The sequence below is a fragment of the Mastigoproctus giganteus genome, chromosome 5 (assembly GCF_048544385.1).
Source record: "Mastigoproctus giganteus isolate SK-2022 chromosome 5, ASM4854438v1, whole genome shotgun sequence".
Lineage (NCBI taxonomy): Eukaryota > Metazoa > Arthropoda > Arachnida > Uropygi > Thelyphonidae > Mastigoproctus > Mastigoproctus giganteus.
This window is the reverse complement of record NC_143579.1, coordinates 223696963-223712527: the sequence shown is the minus strand read 5'-3', so window position 1 is coordinate 223712527 and position 15565 is coordinate 223696963. Positions and strand designations below refer to the sequence as shown.

General features: G+C 37.2%; 1 protein-coding gene across 1 annotated transcript in view; it reads left to right on the top strand.

Annotated features, from left to right (window-relative positions):
• LOC150086157 (WSCD family member AAEL009094-like) overlaps positions 1-14880 on the top strand; it is a 45273-nt gene extending 30393 nt beyond the window's left edge. Inside the window, exons 2-3 of the mRNA XM_090373749.1 lie at positions 5063-5308; positions 14270-14880. Of these exons, the coding sequence (XP_090229875.1) occupies positions 5063-5308; positions 14270-14739 (716 nt within the window). The 3' untranslated portion in view covers positions 14740-14880. The remainder of the gene's footprint in view (positions 1-5062; positions 5309-14269) is intronic.
• The last annotated feature ends 685 nt before the right edge of the window (positions 14881-15565 follow it).

Genomic DNA, 15565 nt, shown 5'->3' with positions numbered 1-15565 from the left:
TTAGTATATAAGACTGGTTTCGAAATTGTGAATTGGTTCCTCAAAATCTTAACTATTAAAATACTCAATACTCCAGGCCGAGAAAGCTGTTTAGGTGGATGGTGGGGCTGAAGATCCAATTACTGAGGCGTACGACACTACTGGAGTAATGCATCTATGAATTTATTCATAGTTATGTTTAATTCATTTAATCTATCACAATCTTGTCGTTCCAAGTGTTCATTTAATTTATGATAATCTTTGCCGTTCCAAGTGTTCTGGGAAGGTCAAATTCTCGTCCCATATTAGGCCAAGCATATGTATGGGAAATTATCTTTACCAATCAATGGCCTCCCTTTTACTCTCCTTTGGTGCTGACTCTTCACTATTGACCTCAAGTTCAATGGAATGCTAGCACTCGACAAGCTGTTTTGTCTGCTACTTTGTCTTCCCCATGTTCCATGATTGCTGGGATTTTAAGGTGGTCTCCTGAGCTTGATAAAAGGCTTGTGATCGTCGGCGTACGAGATGAATTTGGGCTCTCATGACAGGAAAGGTTCCAATACAACTACAAACAAAATGTCTGACAAGTTCTACCTTGAGATAATTCCTTGCAAATTACGAATTAGTTAATACTAATTAACAGGTTGCCTGTAATATTACCCTAGCGGCTAACAAGTGGTGATGATCGTTGGCCTTCCATGCAGTATAGAAGAGGATCGTATTTGATTTCAATTCTGTATAAATGGAAAGAATTTTTCTGGGCATGTTTCATACCAAGGCCGAGTTAGTTTGTCTTGGAGTTTTCGTCCTACGAAACAGTCAACCCGACCATAACATTCATGATGTACAGACATTACATATCGATGCGTCATGACCTCAGCACAAATTTAAACAACCAATTTGTTGTGTTAAAATGCCTCTTCAAAATAAGGAGTATAGCTGATATGGATATTCTGTTAAGAGTTGCTTTACTGCTACTACTCTGAGCGCTTTTTGGATGCATAAAGGATACCTCCAAGATTAGTGACTGCAAAGCTCTGAAGTATGTAGGTGTGAACCAGTGGTAGTGTAACGTCCCTATATCTAGGGAGCTTTCTGGACTGGAAGCCCTCATGGGTAGCACAGTTGATAGACTTGCCATCCTCCCCACCCAGGGTCGAAAAGACATGAGTTCGAACCCAGTCGATAACGAGAGGAATTTTTATGGTTTTTTTTTCACAACGTGACTGAGTTAGTCGGTCTCAGGCGAAGGTAGCATGGTTTTTTTCTCCCGCAAACTCGGGTTTTACGTCAAGCAAACAGAAAATCGACCACAGAACACACGCAATTTACAGACAATATATACAGAGCAATATGGCCTTAGTGACTTATGCTCCTAAAACCCTCCTAAAACCCTACAACAAAAACAACTTGCTCGAATAGCTTCCTAAATATCAAAGAAAATAAAATATCTTTAAAAATGAAATGCAATATAATTTTAAAATGAAATGTAACAAAGTTGGTTCCACCTGAAAGTAATACATTTTCCCAAAGGTCTCATGATCAGTTTTGTGGGGGGGAAAGTTTGATTTTCCACCATACTGTTCAAGCAATGCCCAGCAAATTCTGGCAACCTTTTCGGAAATTCTTTTGAACATATATCAAGTTTTGTGTTTGCCGAAAGTCTCCTTTTGAACATATATCAATTCCGTTTCATTCCTTTGTTAACATTTTATTTACTGAACTAAAACTACTTTCAACTATATAAGATGTTGGAAAACAAAGAAGTACTTTGGCCATTTCAGACCACATTGTTGGATAAAGAAGGTTAGTTGTTTTTGATCCCCACAATTCAGCCATTCCAACTTTTTCGAATTTATATTCGCATTCTTCGTTACATTTTAACTCAATGAGTTCTCGAATGTCTTCACTAACAGGCGTCGCATCCAGTTGGATCTAACATCCATGGCTTCGCTTCAAAAGAAAATAAATCTGAAAATCTATTTTTCATTTCACCTTTTAAAGAACACAAATGATCCGAATAATTCTTAAGATCATTCTTGGTGAGAGGTTCATTGATTTCAGCTAACTCTTGCGTACCATGAAATTGTTTGCTCATTAAATTGCTTTCAAATATTTCCAGTTTTTCAGTGAAGGCTTTTAATACGCGTTTGCAGACTATCGCCGTAATTAATTTCCCTTGAAGTTGAAGTGATACTTCATTAAGTTTTCGAAAAATCCAAGTCATATAGTATACGTTGGTTTTGTGTTTGCCGATTTCTTTTGAAAATCGGCAAACACAAACCTTTCTTATCGGTATTTGTAAACCTTTCTTATCGGAAAGGTTTACAAATCTTGTTAGACATTTTCCTTTAGAAAGCCATCTGACTTCTGTATGTGAAAGAAGCCTCACATACTGTTCTTCATTATCAACGCAAATTTTTCTGAAAAGGTAATCATGTTTGCTACGTGATTTTATTTTATTGGTGGTTTTAATAACTATATTGAGAGATTGATAAAGAACTGGACTAATATTTTTTGCAACCAGATGTCGGTGCACAATGCGGTGTATTGCAAGAACTTCGGGACATACTTCCTTTAGGAGGGCTATAAAACTTTTACGTCTTCCAAGTTGCGTGGAGGTAGCACCATCGGTGGCACACGATACCAAATTTTCCAATGGTACTTGTTTTTCATCAAACCACGTTTTTACAGCGGCAAAAATGGATACTCCGGTAAAGTCAGTTTCTATAGATTTTACAAACAACATCTCGCAATTTAAATCATCGTTGAAATAATGAACGTGTGTCATTAGAATGGCCTTACTGTCAGTAACTGTGGATTCATTAACCCGAATAGAAAATTTTCTCGTTTTAGTCTATCAATTAGCTGTTATTCAATGTTAAATGACATCTCATCGATTCATCTTCGAATTGAATCGTTGCTCAATGTCAATGCTTTTAAAATACTGGAAGGATTTTGATGCATCACCGTTGAAATTAGTCTCTAATGCGGGTCGTATAACAGTCTCGGCAACTGTACGAGCACTACCAGTTTTTGCAATAATTTCCGCAATTTTATAAGACGCAATTATTCCATCGTCATTTGTTTGTGCGTTCTTCTTAAATAAGGAAGTAACGACGTTGTATTCCTCAAAATTTTGTTTTAAATTTTTAAAATATTCTTTATTATTATTATCATCAGTTTATTTCTCTTAGGAGAACACCCGGTTACAGCCACTGGCTAGAGGGTGATCATACATATACAACTATGTTACAAAATATACATCTATGTTACAATTATAAAATACATGAAATACATAATATCTGATTTATAAGTACACTTTATCTGGAATATAGAATATTTGAGTTATTAATTACTCGCAAAGGCTTTTACTACTGTAAACTGGTAAGAACATAATACCGTGACAATTGAAGCATACCTTCTGCTTAAACACCCACACAAATGGGAGTTTCACCATATTTACAAAAACACAAATATTTACAGCCAAACAACGTCCAGCATATGAAACAACAGGAATGAACGCGATACAGCAAAATAAAAATTTGAAAGTTCAATTTTCCAGCAGTCGTCTTCTTCTGTGGGGATTAGAGTTGCGTAGGTAGGACAATCCTGACACCTATTTCTTGATGAGGTCGGGTTTCCAAAATCCAGTGGCTTGTGCCTGGCCGAACAAGGTGCTGAAACTGTACCCTTACATCTGTATTTGCAAGTAAGAGTTTCTGAGAACTTCCCTTCTGTAGGATTTGCAATTGCAGAGCTTTTCAGGATTGATGTTGAGGTTGTTAAATAGCTGGATGGTGTTTGCTGGAAAGAATCTTCCGAGGCTATCCAACTGCGTAAATGCCGCTTTCAGTTGTGGTTCCTTATCTGCAACTCGTCTTGGTTTTTCGCCGGGTATTATTATCCACTCTCGGGCTTTCGGTGCATCCAGTCGTCCCGTTAAAAGCTGAGCCAGTATTCGAGTCCTAGAAAGGCTTTGATACTGCTTTGGGGAGCTGAAGACCAGATTCGGTACGTTTACCAACTTTATTAGGTTGTTTCCTGGTTAAGTGATCTAAAAGTCTTGATGGTTTCATAGACTCATTTGAAAAAGAATTGTTACACATAAGACAAATGGCTGTCTCGAGTCGAATGGACTTTCAATAAAACCATAAGCTAGATATTCATCCAGAAACTGTCGACACTTGACACGATCAATGATGGGCCGAATAACTACAAAGAATTAAATAATAAAATATAAACTACAGTATTTTTATTTAACTCTCATAGCCCGTGTCACTCACAAAAGCACTGTGGAACAAAAATAAACAACTTCCACAAGGAAACAATAAATCAATACTAATTGTCGCGTAGAAAGTAGAAATAATAGACTAAAACATTTCCTCATCCCATCCACGCCTCATATATTGACCAATGAAACAAAAGAATAAATAAATAAACCACGCCCACCACACTGCCGCCAAGGTCACAGCTACCGGAAAGGCACAAACGCCAAGGATTGAGGGGACATTGCCTCTGAAAGCACTTAGGCATTTAATGCCTATGAAAAGCAAAGGTGTTTGAATTAAATCACACCCACTATCTTCCTTTTAACAAAATTTCTCGCTCCTAATACAATATTATTTTCCTCACTCCTAATATAATATACCTATATGTTAAAAATCAATTGTCTCAGGGGAAAAGAAAATCCAATGAGAGAAATTAAATATTAAGGAATAAGATGTCGTCGGGTAGGACTGAACTTTGGAAGGCCACAAACCATTGTAATACCCATAATTTTTTCGCCACATAAAACCAATTTTCGCCCCTGTTGAGAACCCCCGATATAGACCATCAGATTTACCCTTTCCCCATCTCTTTTGCCTCTACAGGGTGAGTCTGGCGGTACGATAGTGTGAAATGTATGATCTGCTTCTGTTTAAATCTGTACAAAATAAATGTTTCGACTATATGAAGCAAAATAATGTCTTCATCATTTGAATAGGAAAACAATTCTTTGTGCGGAATTATTCATACTTATATTGATCTTATATAGTTAGCCAGATGGCTTGTAATAATCGTGTTATATTTTACCTAGGTTATTTGACAGGGAGTGTGTATAAAGACAGCGCCCTCTTCCGCAATGGATTCCCTGGAGAAAGCGTGGTAAATGGATCTGTGGTTCTAGTCAAGACTCATGAATGGGGAAGAACAGCCCGTCTTTCTTTTCAAAAAGCTGTACTCCTGATCCGTGAACCATATGGGGCTTTGCTAGCGGAATTTAACAGGCGATCAGGAGGACATCTAGGACATGCTTCCGCAGACAAGTTTTATAAGGGTACTGGTAAGTTGATTTTTACTTTTACTTGCAACATCATATTCTTATAAGAAAAACTAATTTGTCTTGTCACATAGAAGTTCTTTATTTTGCAGAGTATAATGCAAATACTACCGTATATAGTAAACTCCCGTTATAGGCTTATAGCACTTTTGAGTTGACCAGCCAGAGAGCACTATATAGGGAAGGTCAGAGGCGGGACTCCTACCCAGAACTGATCATGGAACCAGAAAAAAAAGGGCACTAAAAGCAGAATAGCGCTATAAGTAGGAGCGTTATAATGAGAGTTTACTCTTTTAGCTTGCCATTTATAGTACAGACAAATTAAATGTTGTAATTGTTGTAGTAGGGTTTTAGGGGAATCAGCGACTAAGCCCATATTGCTCCGTGTATATTGTCTGTAAAAATTGCGTGTGTTCTGAGGTCGATTTTCTATTTTGCTGGACGAAACATCCGAGTTTCTGGGAGAAAAAAACCATGCTACCCTCGCCTGAGACCAACTAACTCAGCCAAGTTGTGAAAACGGCCCATGAAAAGTCCTCTCGTCATTGACGGGATTCGAACTCAGGTCTTCTCTACCCGATGTGAGGAGGACGGCGATCCTAACAACTGTGCTGTCCACGGGGGTCAAATTAAATGTTGTGAAGCCACCTCTGATAAATCCGTCAATATTAACACTTTCATATACAGTAATTATCTAAAATACAACGCCATGTATATATATCTACTTAAGATTATAAAGCCATAAACAGAATTGACAGGTAGTTAGTTAAATGTGACAGAAATATCACAGTTTGTGTTTTTTCGGGTTTTGTTGATTGGGAAAGCTAAACTGCCATAAGATCAGAGTAACAACCATTACAACAGCTTAGCTTGCAAAATAATGGAGTCCTATGTGAAGATCAAAATTGTGTATTGTCACTGGGGCATTTAACTCACAAGGGTTGAAATTGAAGTTCGGAATTCATGTTCTCCCCCCCCCCCACCAGAAACCTGGCTTTTTCAATCTGTAAACAGGAAAAATTACTACAGAATACATAAAATATGCAACGCTGTATTAACCGTGGTAGTTTTAGCTACCTCGGAATTTATTCTGAAGAACCTGACTCTGCTCTTCAAAGCAGTATAATCGAAATATCTCTCAAAGTGCATAAAGGCCTATCCAGCAATTTCAAACCTGCCTAACTAGCTGTTACCAAGCAACGGCATGGTTTTCCATATGGAGGAGAAGGAGAAGGAATCAATCTCACTCTATATCGAAAACACGCCATGGAAGCAATTTATGGCAAAAAAACTTGTCTGCTGAAATTGCCCGCTCATTTCTCACTACCATATTTAACCCTAAAACTACAACACTGGCAATTCGTAATCAGATGTTCAGTGGAATTTTACCACAGGAATCATCGAGTGATGATTCGATGTTTTCAATGATGTAGCCGAGTAGTTATGAGCGAGAGTACGTAGTACGCGTTCTTTGATTAGACCAGGGTTCAAGCCCGTGACTACTAAATACAATAAATATTTGTATTGACGATTTATTGTAAATTCTCTTGACTTAGTTGTCGTGCCGGAGTATAAACAGAAATTTTATTTACTTATTATAAACTCTACTGACTTGGTTGTCGTGCCGGAGTATAAAAACAGAATTTTTTTTTTTTTTTTCTTATAAGATAAGTTAAGATAAGAGGTTAAGCTGTTTATAGTGGATAAGTGGTAAAGGCAAATCCTGGGCAAAATGGCCCTGGGCTCGCTCCTGTTCAGTGGTTACATTAACAAACTTCCTCTTACTGTTGGACATCAGCACAAATTGCGTTCTTCGCTGATGGTGTCAAGCGCTTTCTGTTCACTGACGGTTGCCCAATGCCTATCGAAAGCACTATGTCATCGTATTCTGAAGACCTGCAGCACTCAGCAGAACTGCTATCATGAAAAAGTTTGATAATACAACCGATCTCCTTGCCAACTGCTAGTGTGTAATAAACGCCCAGGTAACGAAGGTTATTAGGTGCCGGCATAGAAGTGTCTGCAACAGCATATATTTTCGATAAGTTTTCCTGTTTGTAAGAAGAAAAATCCAAAAAAAAAACCTGAGATCGACTAACTAACTCAGCCACGTTGCAGAAAATTATAAACATTCCCCCGGTCAATACCGGAATTTGAATCGAGGAAACCACATAGTGCGTTAAGACGGCGATCATGACCACGAGGGCTCCTCGTCATCTCACCCAGTTGTAGGCTCAATGTGTGTGTGTGTTTCTCACATCATCAGATAGGCTTACAATTACACTGGATTCATAAAGAGAAACAGTTTTGGAATTTTAAATAATAAAAATGTCTATGGTCCAATTCAATGACCATAGCTACCAATTTTATTACCAGTGTTTTAAATAATAAAATTTATAGAAGCTCCATAACTAGATTATGGATATTCTGGCTTTAGAAGGATTTACGCAGATCAACTCAAATCCGTCTAAAGAAACTGCACAAATACATTATTCAGAAATTCTCTTTTATTTGTATATTGCCCTTGTTGCTTTCCTTTTCTCTCTGTACCACTACTCTAGCCTCTCGAGATCAGAAGAGTGCACTCCAAACCTGAAGCTATTATTCAAAATAATAAATATTCAACATGACATACTTGTATTAAAAATACAGCGGTGCTATATCTTTATTAAATCAATGTTATGGCTTCAGATATTTGAAGGTACCGTATACACTGAAAGACAGAATGCATGAGATACCTGGTTCCTGGGCAAGCGACGGTGTCACCCCTCTCGCTAGTGGACGAACCCACCGCTTGGCAGGTAGGTACACTGCATTCATGTAGACCAGGGGTCGGCAACCCTTGTTTTGAGAGAAAAGCCATTTTTGATCTAATTTAAAAGAAAAAAAGAAAAGAAGAAAAAAGAGTACCCGAAGAGCAGCACCTCAGCTCAAACTTGGGGGAGGGGAGGAAATTTTTTAAGGAATGGAGTGGGAAGGTGTTTTATTAAAATTATATATATTTTGAAATATTATTTATTAATATTGAAAAAACGTAACAAACATCCAATTAGGTACGAATTAATGTGACTTTTTCTGCTGAACTTCTTGAGCGAGTCTCTCAATTGGAGAACGGTGGTGGATGAACGTGGCCGTCGAAGTCTGTCTCGCATTGTTTCAACCAACCGGAGAGCGACAGTGGCACAAATCACCGCCGACTCCAACAAGGGAGGTGCCAGAAACGTCTCCACCAAGACCATCAGACGTTATGAGAGCCACAGACTCACCAGAGTCCCATTGCTAACACCACGACACAGGAAACTGGACATTTATATATATCAACACAAATTAGTTGATAACTCTTCTGAACGTTTCGTGGACCCGTCTGGGAAACGCTGGTCTATACAGTTGAGAGACCTTCAGCTGTCCTAGCAGCTTGTCTGCACTGATCAGAAAACTTCATTTATATTGTACAAAACCTCAGAGCTTTTTCGTAATCCACCACTTGAGTGTAATACCACCAAACTGATATGTTATTATGGGATTACTGATACCATATTATGGTATCAGTAATCCCATACCTTGCATTTATGAATGTTAAACTTCAATTGCAACTTCTCAGCCCACTGCCTAATTTTTCTAGGTATTGTTGCATTAGTATGCCTTGATTCCTGGCAGTAATCATCCTGCCAATTTTTGTATCATATCCTTAATTACCGTTAATACCCCATTTACCATTAATAGTAGTTATATCCTTAAGTAAATCCTACATCAACATGCTGTAATCAGTGATTGGTATTTGCTCTATCTGGTGATTCTTAATGCATAAAGAGTTGTTGCTGTAATCATAGCAAGAGCATTGCTTTTTCTTGTTGTGTCTCTAACATGCTGGTACAGAAAACAGTCAAGCTTTGCTACTATGTGAAGGACCAACCCACAAATTCTAGTCAATATCTGTAAAGTTAAAATCCCCATTAAATGAAGACATTCTGGCACAGTCTATTTAAATAAAAATAAATTTTCTGTTTATATTCCGGGACGACCACATAAGGTCAGATGAGTTCACAAGATAGAGAGAATACAGAATATTTTACCATATTTAGCAGTCACGCAGCTTGAACAACGGTCACTAGAAACGCGTGCACATTTGTACCCTCGAGCCGGACCACTCGGCTACGGAGGCTGTTGAATTTGTCTATAGAGTTGTTTATGGTCTCATCATAGTCATTTAGCCTGCCCTCATTTTTGTTTTCCCAGTGCTTATAGCACGCCGAACTGATTCAGCTGTCCACCCACGCTAAGGGTGTCTAATATCACTCTCTGTCAAACGGGTTCCCTCCTGAGATTCTATTTGCTTCTTAACAGGGCATAACCTCGCATTCTCTTATGTCTGTCCTTTTTGTACACAATTTTCTCACATTATTCAAATTGCGCATCCCCTGTGTCAGAATGACACTGTTTCCAATATCCCTACATGTCCTCATTTGACATTTTAACCAATACTTCAAATTTATTAAATCGACCGCGCGCGCGCACACACACACACACACACGCACACACACACACACGCACACACACACACGCACACGCGCGCACGCGCGCGGGTTTGTAGTCAATTTTCATGTTTTATGGGCTAAAAAATAAATAAATTTTCTGTTTATACTCCGGGACGACCACACGGACAGAGGAGTTCACAAGGTAGAGAGAACACAAGAAACAGCACAGTATTCAGCAGTCAGGAGCTTGAACCCGGGTCACTCAAGACACGTGTACTTATGCACACACGAGCCTGACCACTCGGCTACGATCGGAAATAATTCACAGATCAACGCTACTCCATACTATTAATGTCATCACTTTAAAAAAATATTTTACTGCCGATTTATTACTTTTACGCAAGGCTGTCTTTTGGCGACACCGATTGGCTGACTTCCAAAAACTAGCTGTAACTTTACCCTTGAGGAGTCTGCACCTCTGAGTTAAACGAGGGTTAGGAAATACTTGCAACTGACGTTCATGACACAAATATCAAGGTCAAGTGATGCACCACTCCTGTTATAACTCCCACTACCCCAATTTCTTTCATAGAAAAAAAAAATCAGGTTAGACTAAGAGAACGTATGTAATTTTATTCTATTAGTAGAAAAAAGACCATGTTTAACACCATTCTCTTGTTATCTCGATCGATACGGCCACTGATATAGGAGAGCTTAAGAGGAAGTCGATAGCGTGAACAAATAACAGCGCCACGTCCAATCAGTTATTTTGTAGTCCTGGAAGATCGATAAAATTTTCCTTGGTAATAATAATTCCTGTAAATGCAAATCAACCTTTTGCTGTCATTGGTTAATCAGCTTGGTGTTCACGCACACTACAGTTAGACGTTTATTGGTAACGAAAATACGCCTTTCTAACAACCAAAATTTATTAGTCTTCATTCTTGACATAGATTCTCTCAAAATAGAGTATTTCGGTAGCTACAGAACTGCAAGGGTTCAAGTCGTTTTGAATCGTCGGAAAAGTAGCTCGATTAATGTGGATTAATCGACCATGGAGACTGACTTCAAGCTAGATTAAAAGATTTCTGGCGCAAAGTATTGTCAAAAATGTTGCAAAGTTTTCACAGTAACCTGTCTGATGTATCGAAGGTTCAAGTTAGTGAAATTACGCTATGTTATCAAAAGTATTGGAACATATATGTACACACTATCAAAGCATTGGGACCCCTCTTGATAGTGTATACATATATGTTCCAATACTTTTGGTAACATAGCGTAATTTTGAATAAAATCTTACTCGACCATAAACATGTTCAGACACGTTCATATTTAATAATGGCTTAGTCACGAACAAACCGTTATGGATATGTTTGTATAAATGTAACCCTACAACCACTATTTTGCACGGGGAGGTATACAGTGTTATCACCCATGTGTTTTTGTAAGAATTGCGTATGGCTGCCAAAAAGAGAAAAACTATCTTTCATTTTGGGTTTGACGAACAGGAATCGTCGATCCCTGAAGAAAGTGGTCAAAGTGAATTGAACGACGGCCTTGGAAAATGTTACGTTAGAACTGCAATATTCATGTTTTGTGAATATCTCACTGGTGAAAACCCATTAACCGCTCTAAATCCGTTAACTACAGCTATGGTTGAAGAGGCCTTACGAATTGCTGCAGTCTTCGACTGGATTCGAACCCAGACAGAATCCTTCTGACAAGTAGTTTTACTGTACTGTCACGGATCAGATGTTTCTTTTAAATTTAAAAAAGCAAGTCTTTCGAACTGGTCTGTTACTCTTCTGTTTGGCGTATTTGTGTATTCCACATTACTTGCACTTATTCTTTCTATTGTTCTTCCTTGTGTACTTTAATACGATTCTTTTCCAAAACCCCGTACAGCGAGAGTCAGCTTCACCAGCTTTTATTCTGACTTGAACATTTAAAAAAAACCGCTGCGTTAAAATTCTTTATTGATTTCTTTGACTATTTCTGTTTGTTTGTTTATTTCATCCTGCATACATACAACCTGTCTTTTTTTTTAAATAGTCAATTCTTTGTATATGTATTTTATATTTTTTGTTCCTCTGTCTGCTTTCCTTTGTTACTAAAACAATTGGCTCCATTAATTTTCTTCCATATTTCACGCAGATGCCTTCTCTTGGTTTTTCTTCATATTTTTGTTAAACATATGTTTCAAACTGCCATTTTCTCTTTGCACTTTAAAAAACCATGCGATCCTCTCCAGAAGTCACGTTGTGAAAAAAGGATAAGAGTTCCTCCTGTTGAGAATAGATTAAATCTCTCTCTCTCTCTCTCTCTCTCTCTCTCTCTCTCTCTCTCTCTCTCTCTCTCTCTCTCTCTCTGAAACAGATCTGAGGTTCAATTCGCGTCACAAATCAGAATTCTCTGCATAGCGTTTACCACTCGACAGTGTATTTAGGGTCTCAAGCATAGATACAGGGTTTGATCTATAGGAAACTCCGATTTTTCATCCTGCATACATACAAATCGATCTAGAACAAATAATCTTCAGGTATTGTATACTGATCCCCTGAGCTTAATTACCTGGTCGTTTAATTTAAATACCACAGCTGATATAAAAATATTTTCAGGTGAATTTCCATATTTGTGAACTCCCCTTATATCTATTTTTCCAACTTGCTGGTACACTCTCCTGAAAATCTGTCTTTGTGTGCTGAGTTGAAAATCTGTCTTTATGTGCTAAGGCCAATGAGTTTCTGAATTTAAGTTCAGAAACTCATTGGGCTTAGTTGTTTTGTGACTTATTTGGGAAGTCCCAAAGCAACTAAGGCCAATGAAGCAGCAGTATATCGTGTCTGTAAATAGCATAGATTCCACGATCGGTATGCTCGTTTGAGGAATGAAAAACTGGAAGGGAAAAACTCACGACGGTCCAACGATAAGAAAGAAATCCATAGAAATTCTGATATAGATGTAAATCGAACACAGCCATCTTTCATACAACATTATGAGGATGAAAAACGATCGTAGCCACTGTGCTGGCCTTTATGGACGGTTTTTCCGTCATACGTGCAATCCTAGGGTATGTTAGGATAATCCAGTACTTTTAGAAATCTTGTATGGAAGTAGATAAATATATTTAATTGTAAATTCTTTTGCTATACTTCAAAATTCTAGTCAGTCAGACGTTAAAGTACACATTTAAAAAATTGAAAAATACTATATTTAGAAAACTCTTCTGTTGTAGAAAAAGCAAAGTTTTATATGCATCATGGCTGAAATAACTACTGAACATAACATTCAAACATTCATATGTGACGATCACTTGAAGCGAATGGACTACGAATTCTGAATTGCTTTCTCTATCAACCCCAAACATGTCAGCTACCAAATAATTAAACGTTTTGGGCAGATAGAAAGTGTTGTTACTCTCCCCAGTGCAAGACCACGTTCAACTCCAACACCAGATAACACTACACATATTAAGCAAGCTCTGAATCGAATCCCAAAAATCCAGAAGAAAGATTTCAAGTGTGCTAAAAATACCCCAAACTTCAGTAAGAAGAATTTTAAGAGATTCAGGATATAAAGTTTACATTCCAAAATTGCGTCACGCACTTAAAAGAGGATAATCCAGATAAGAGACTGAATTTGTAGAAAAGTTTCTCCACTTGTGCGAAAACAATGAAAAATTTATTAAATGGAACCTTCTAGTCTGATCATACAATTGTCAAGATCAACAGTCATGTTAATCGACATAACTGTGTTTATTGGCCTACTGAAACTGCAAATGTCCAAACTGAAAAATTTTGTTTATTAGCCTAAAATTGAAGGAAAATTATTCTTTTTTCCTGCACCATTATTCTCTCGAAGTAAGGAACTCCGAAATGTAAAATTACGAAAGAAGTGCATCGCGGATCATATCCCAAGCGAATGGCTGCTCAAATCACAGATTAAACTCCGCAGATTTTTTCTTCAGTCGAGTTATTTAAAATACTATATCTATTAAGAAAAAATAGGAAACTGGTAAACAGTGATAATTGAAGCTGAAGAATTTAACATAACACACAATCTATCATGTGTTATGTTAAAGTTTTCAAAAATGTGCCAAGCAGACTTCTTTCATATACTGAGGCTAAAGGAAACCATTTTAAAGTCTAACATAACTCTCCATACGGCCATAAAATTTTGGATTTGTTAAATAATAAAAATTTAGTTTTAATATGTTTTAAAGTTTAATTTCTTACGAGCTTAATTTCTTATTATAATGGTTTTCCTTTTGAAGAGAACTTAAAAATTTGCCTTGACTTTTGGTTCACCTTGTATTTTAATTTTGCCAAGAATCTGAAATGAGCCATATAAACTATAGGTCCAGTTAATTATTAATAAATGTACGATTAATTTCATTTTCATTTTAACGTTGTCATGCAGAGAATTTCGCTTCTTCTCATAATTCGTGAAATATGATTTTAATTTATTCCTGATTTAATTTTCATTACAGCATGGGCGGATTATGTTGCTGTCCAGAGTCGAGCTTGGACTAACATGATCCTGGACTGGCTACAATTCGAAGGACCTCTTTATGTTGTCCGATACGAGGATGTGATAACAGACCTACCAGGTGAGTTGTCGAAACTCATTAAGTTTCTCAACGTCACCGTTTTGTGGCCAACTTTCCAGTGTGTTCTTCGTCATAAAGATGGAATATTTCATCGACCAAAGAAGCCGCTTAAGTTTGATCCTTTCGATCCTGATATGCACAGAAGTATAGAACGTTATAAAGGTTTTGTGGCCAAAGCAATAAATCTGCGTCAACAAGGATTATATCTACATCTGCAAAATCTGACGTTACACTTTCTTAATTACAAAGAACACCCAACTGTGCAATTGACTTCTCTCTTTACAGGAAACATAATGTCAACAACGAAAATTAGGAACTTATTATCCAGTTTTTTTAGAATGTTTGGATAACTTTACTTTATAATCTTTCATCACACAGTCACCATTCGATAAGTCCCTGCTGAATACTATAAAAGTTCGTATTTCCATTCATCTAACATCACTATAGTTGGTAAGGTAATAATAGATTTTGTTTTCAATCATGAACTTTTATTTTACAGGCAAATAAATACTCTTTCTAACAGTTAGTTGGCAGGAATAACCCGCAAATACTGACTGTATTTAAGCGTGCTAGTATCAGAAATCTCAAATAGTTAGATTTAAATTCAAAAATACGAAGGCTGTTTAAAAATATGTTACCATAAATTAAAACAAAATAAATGACTATCTTTTACCTAACCATGGAACTGCTCAGCCATTTGGCGTGAGATAACATCTCAAAGACTTACACAGTGAGCTCTCAGTTTACGAATATTTTATTTGAGAACTTTTCCACCTTATGACAAAAAAAATTTCTAACATCGGGCATTCAATCTACGAACTTGTATCTCGATCATACGAATTTTCCATAACTTCATAAAGTATCACCTGATAAAAGCAAAATTGAGAAGAATGTATGCAGTTAAACAAGGGCACACTATGTAAAGTGTATTTTTGATAAAATGTAATGGTAATAATCAAGTCAATCAGACCTGATTAAAAGTGCAAATTACCAATATTATCTCCTGTTAAACAAAAGTAATTTCCGTTTAGCAAGTTCAATTAATTCATTGCTCTCAAGAAACTGTTTTTCGGGTTTTTCGAAGTCATTATACACTGAGTGATCACTGAATTATGACCACCTACCTAATACTTCCTAGGTCCTACTTTTGCCCTCAGTACAGCAGCAGCTATCCGA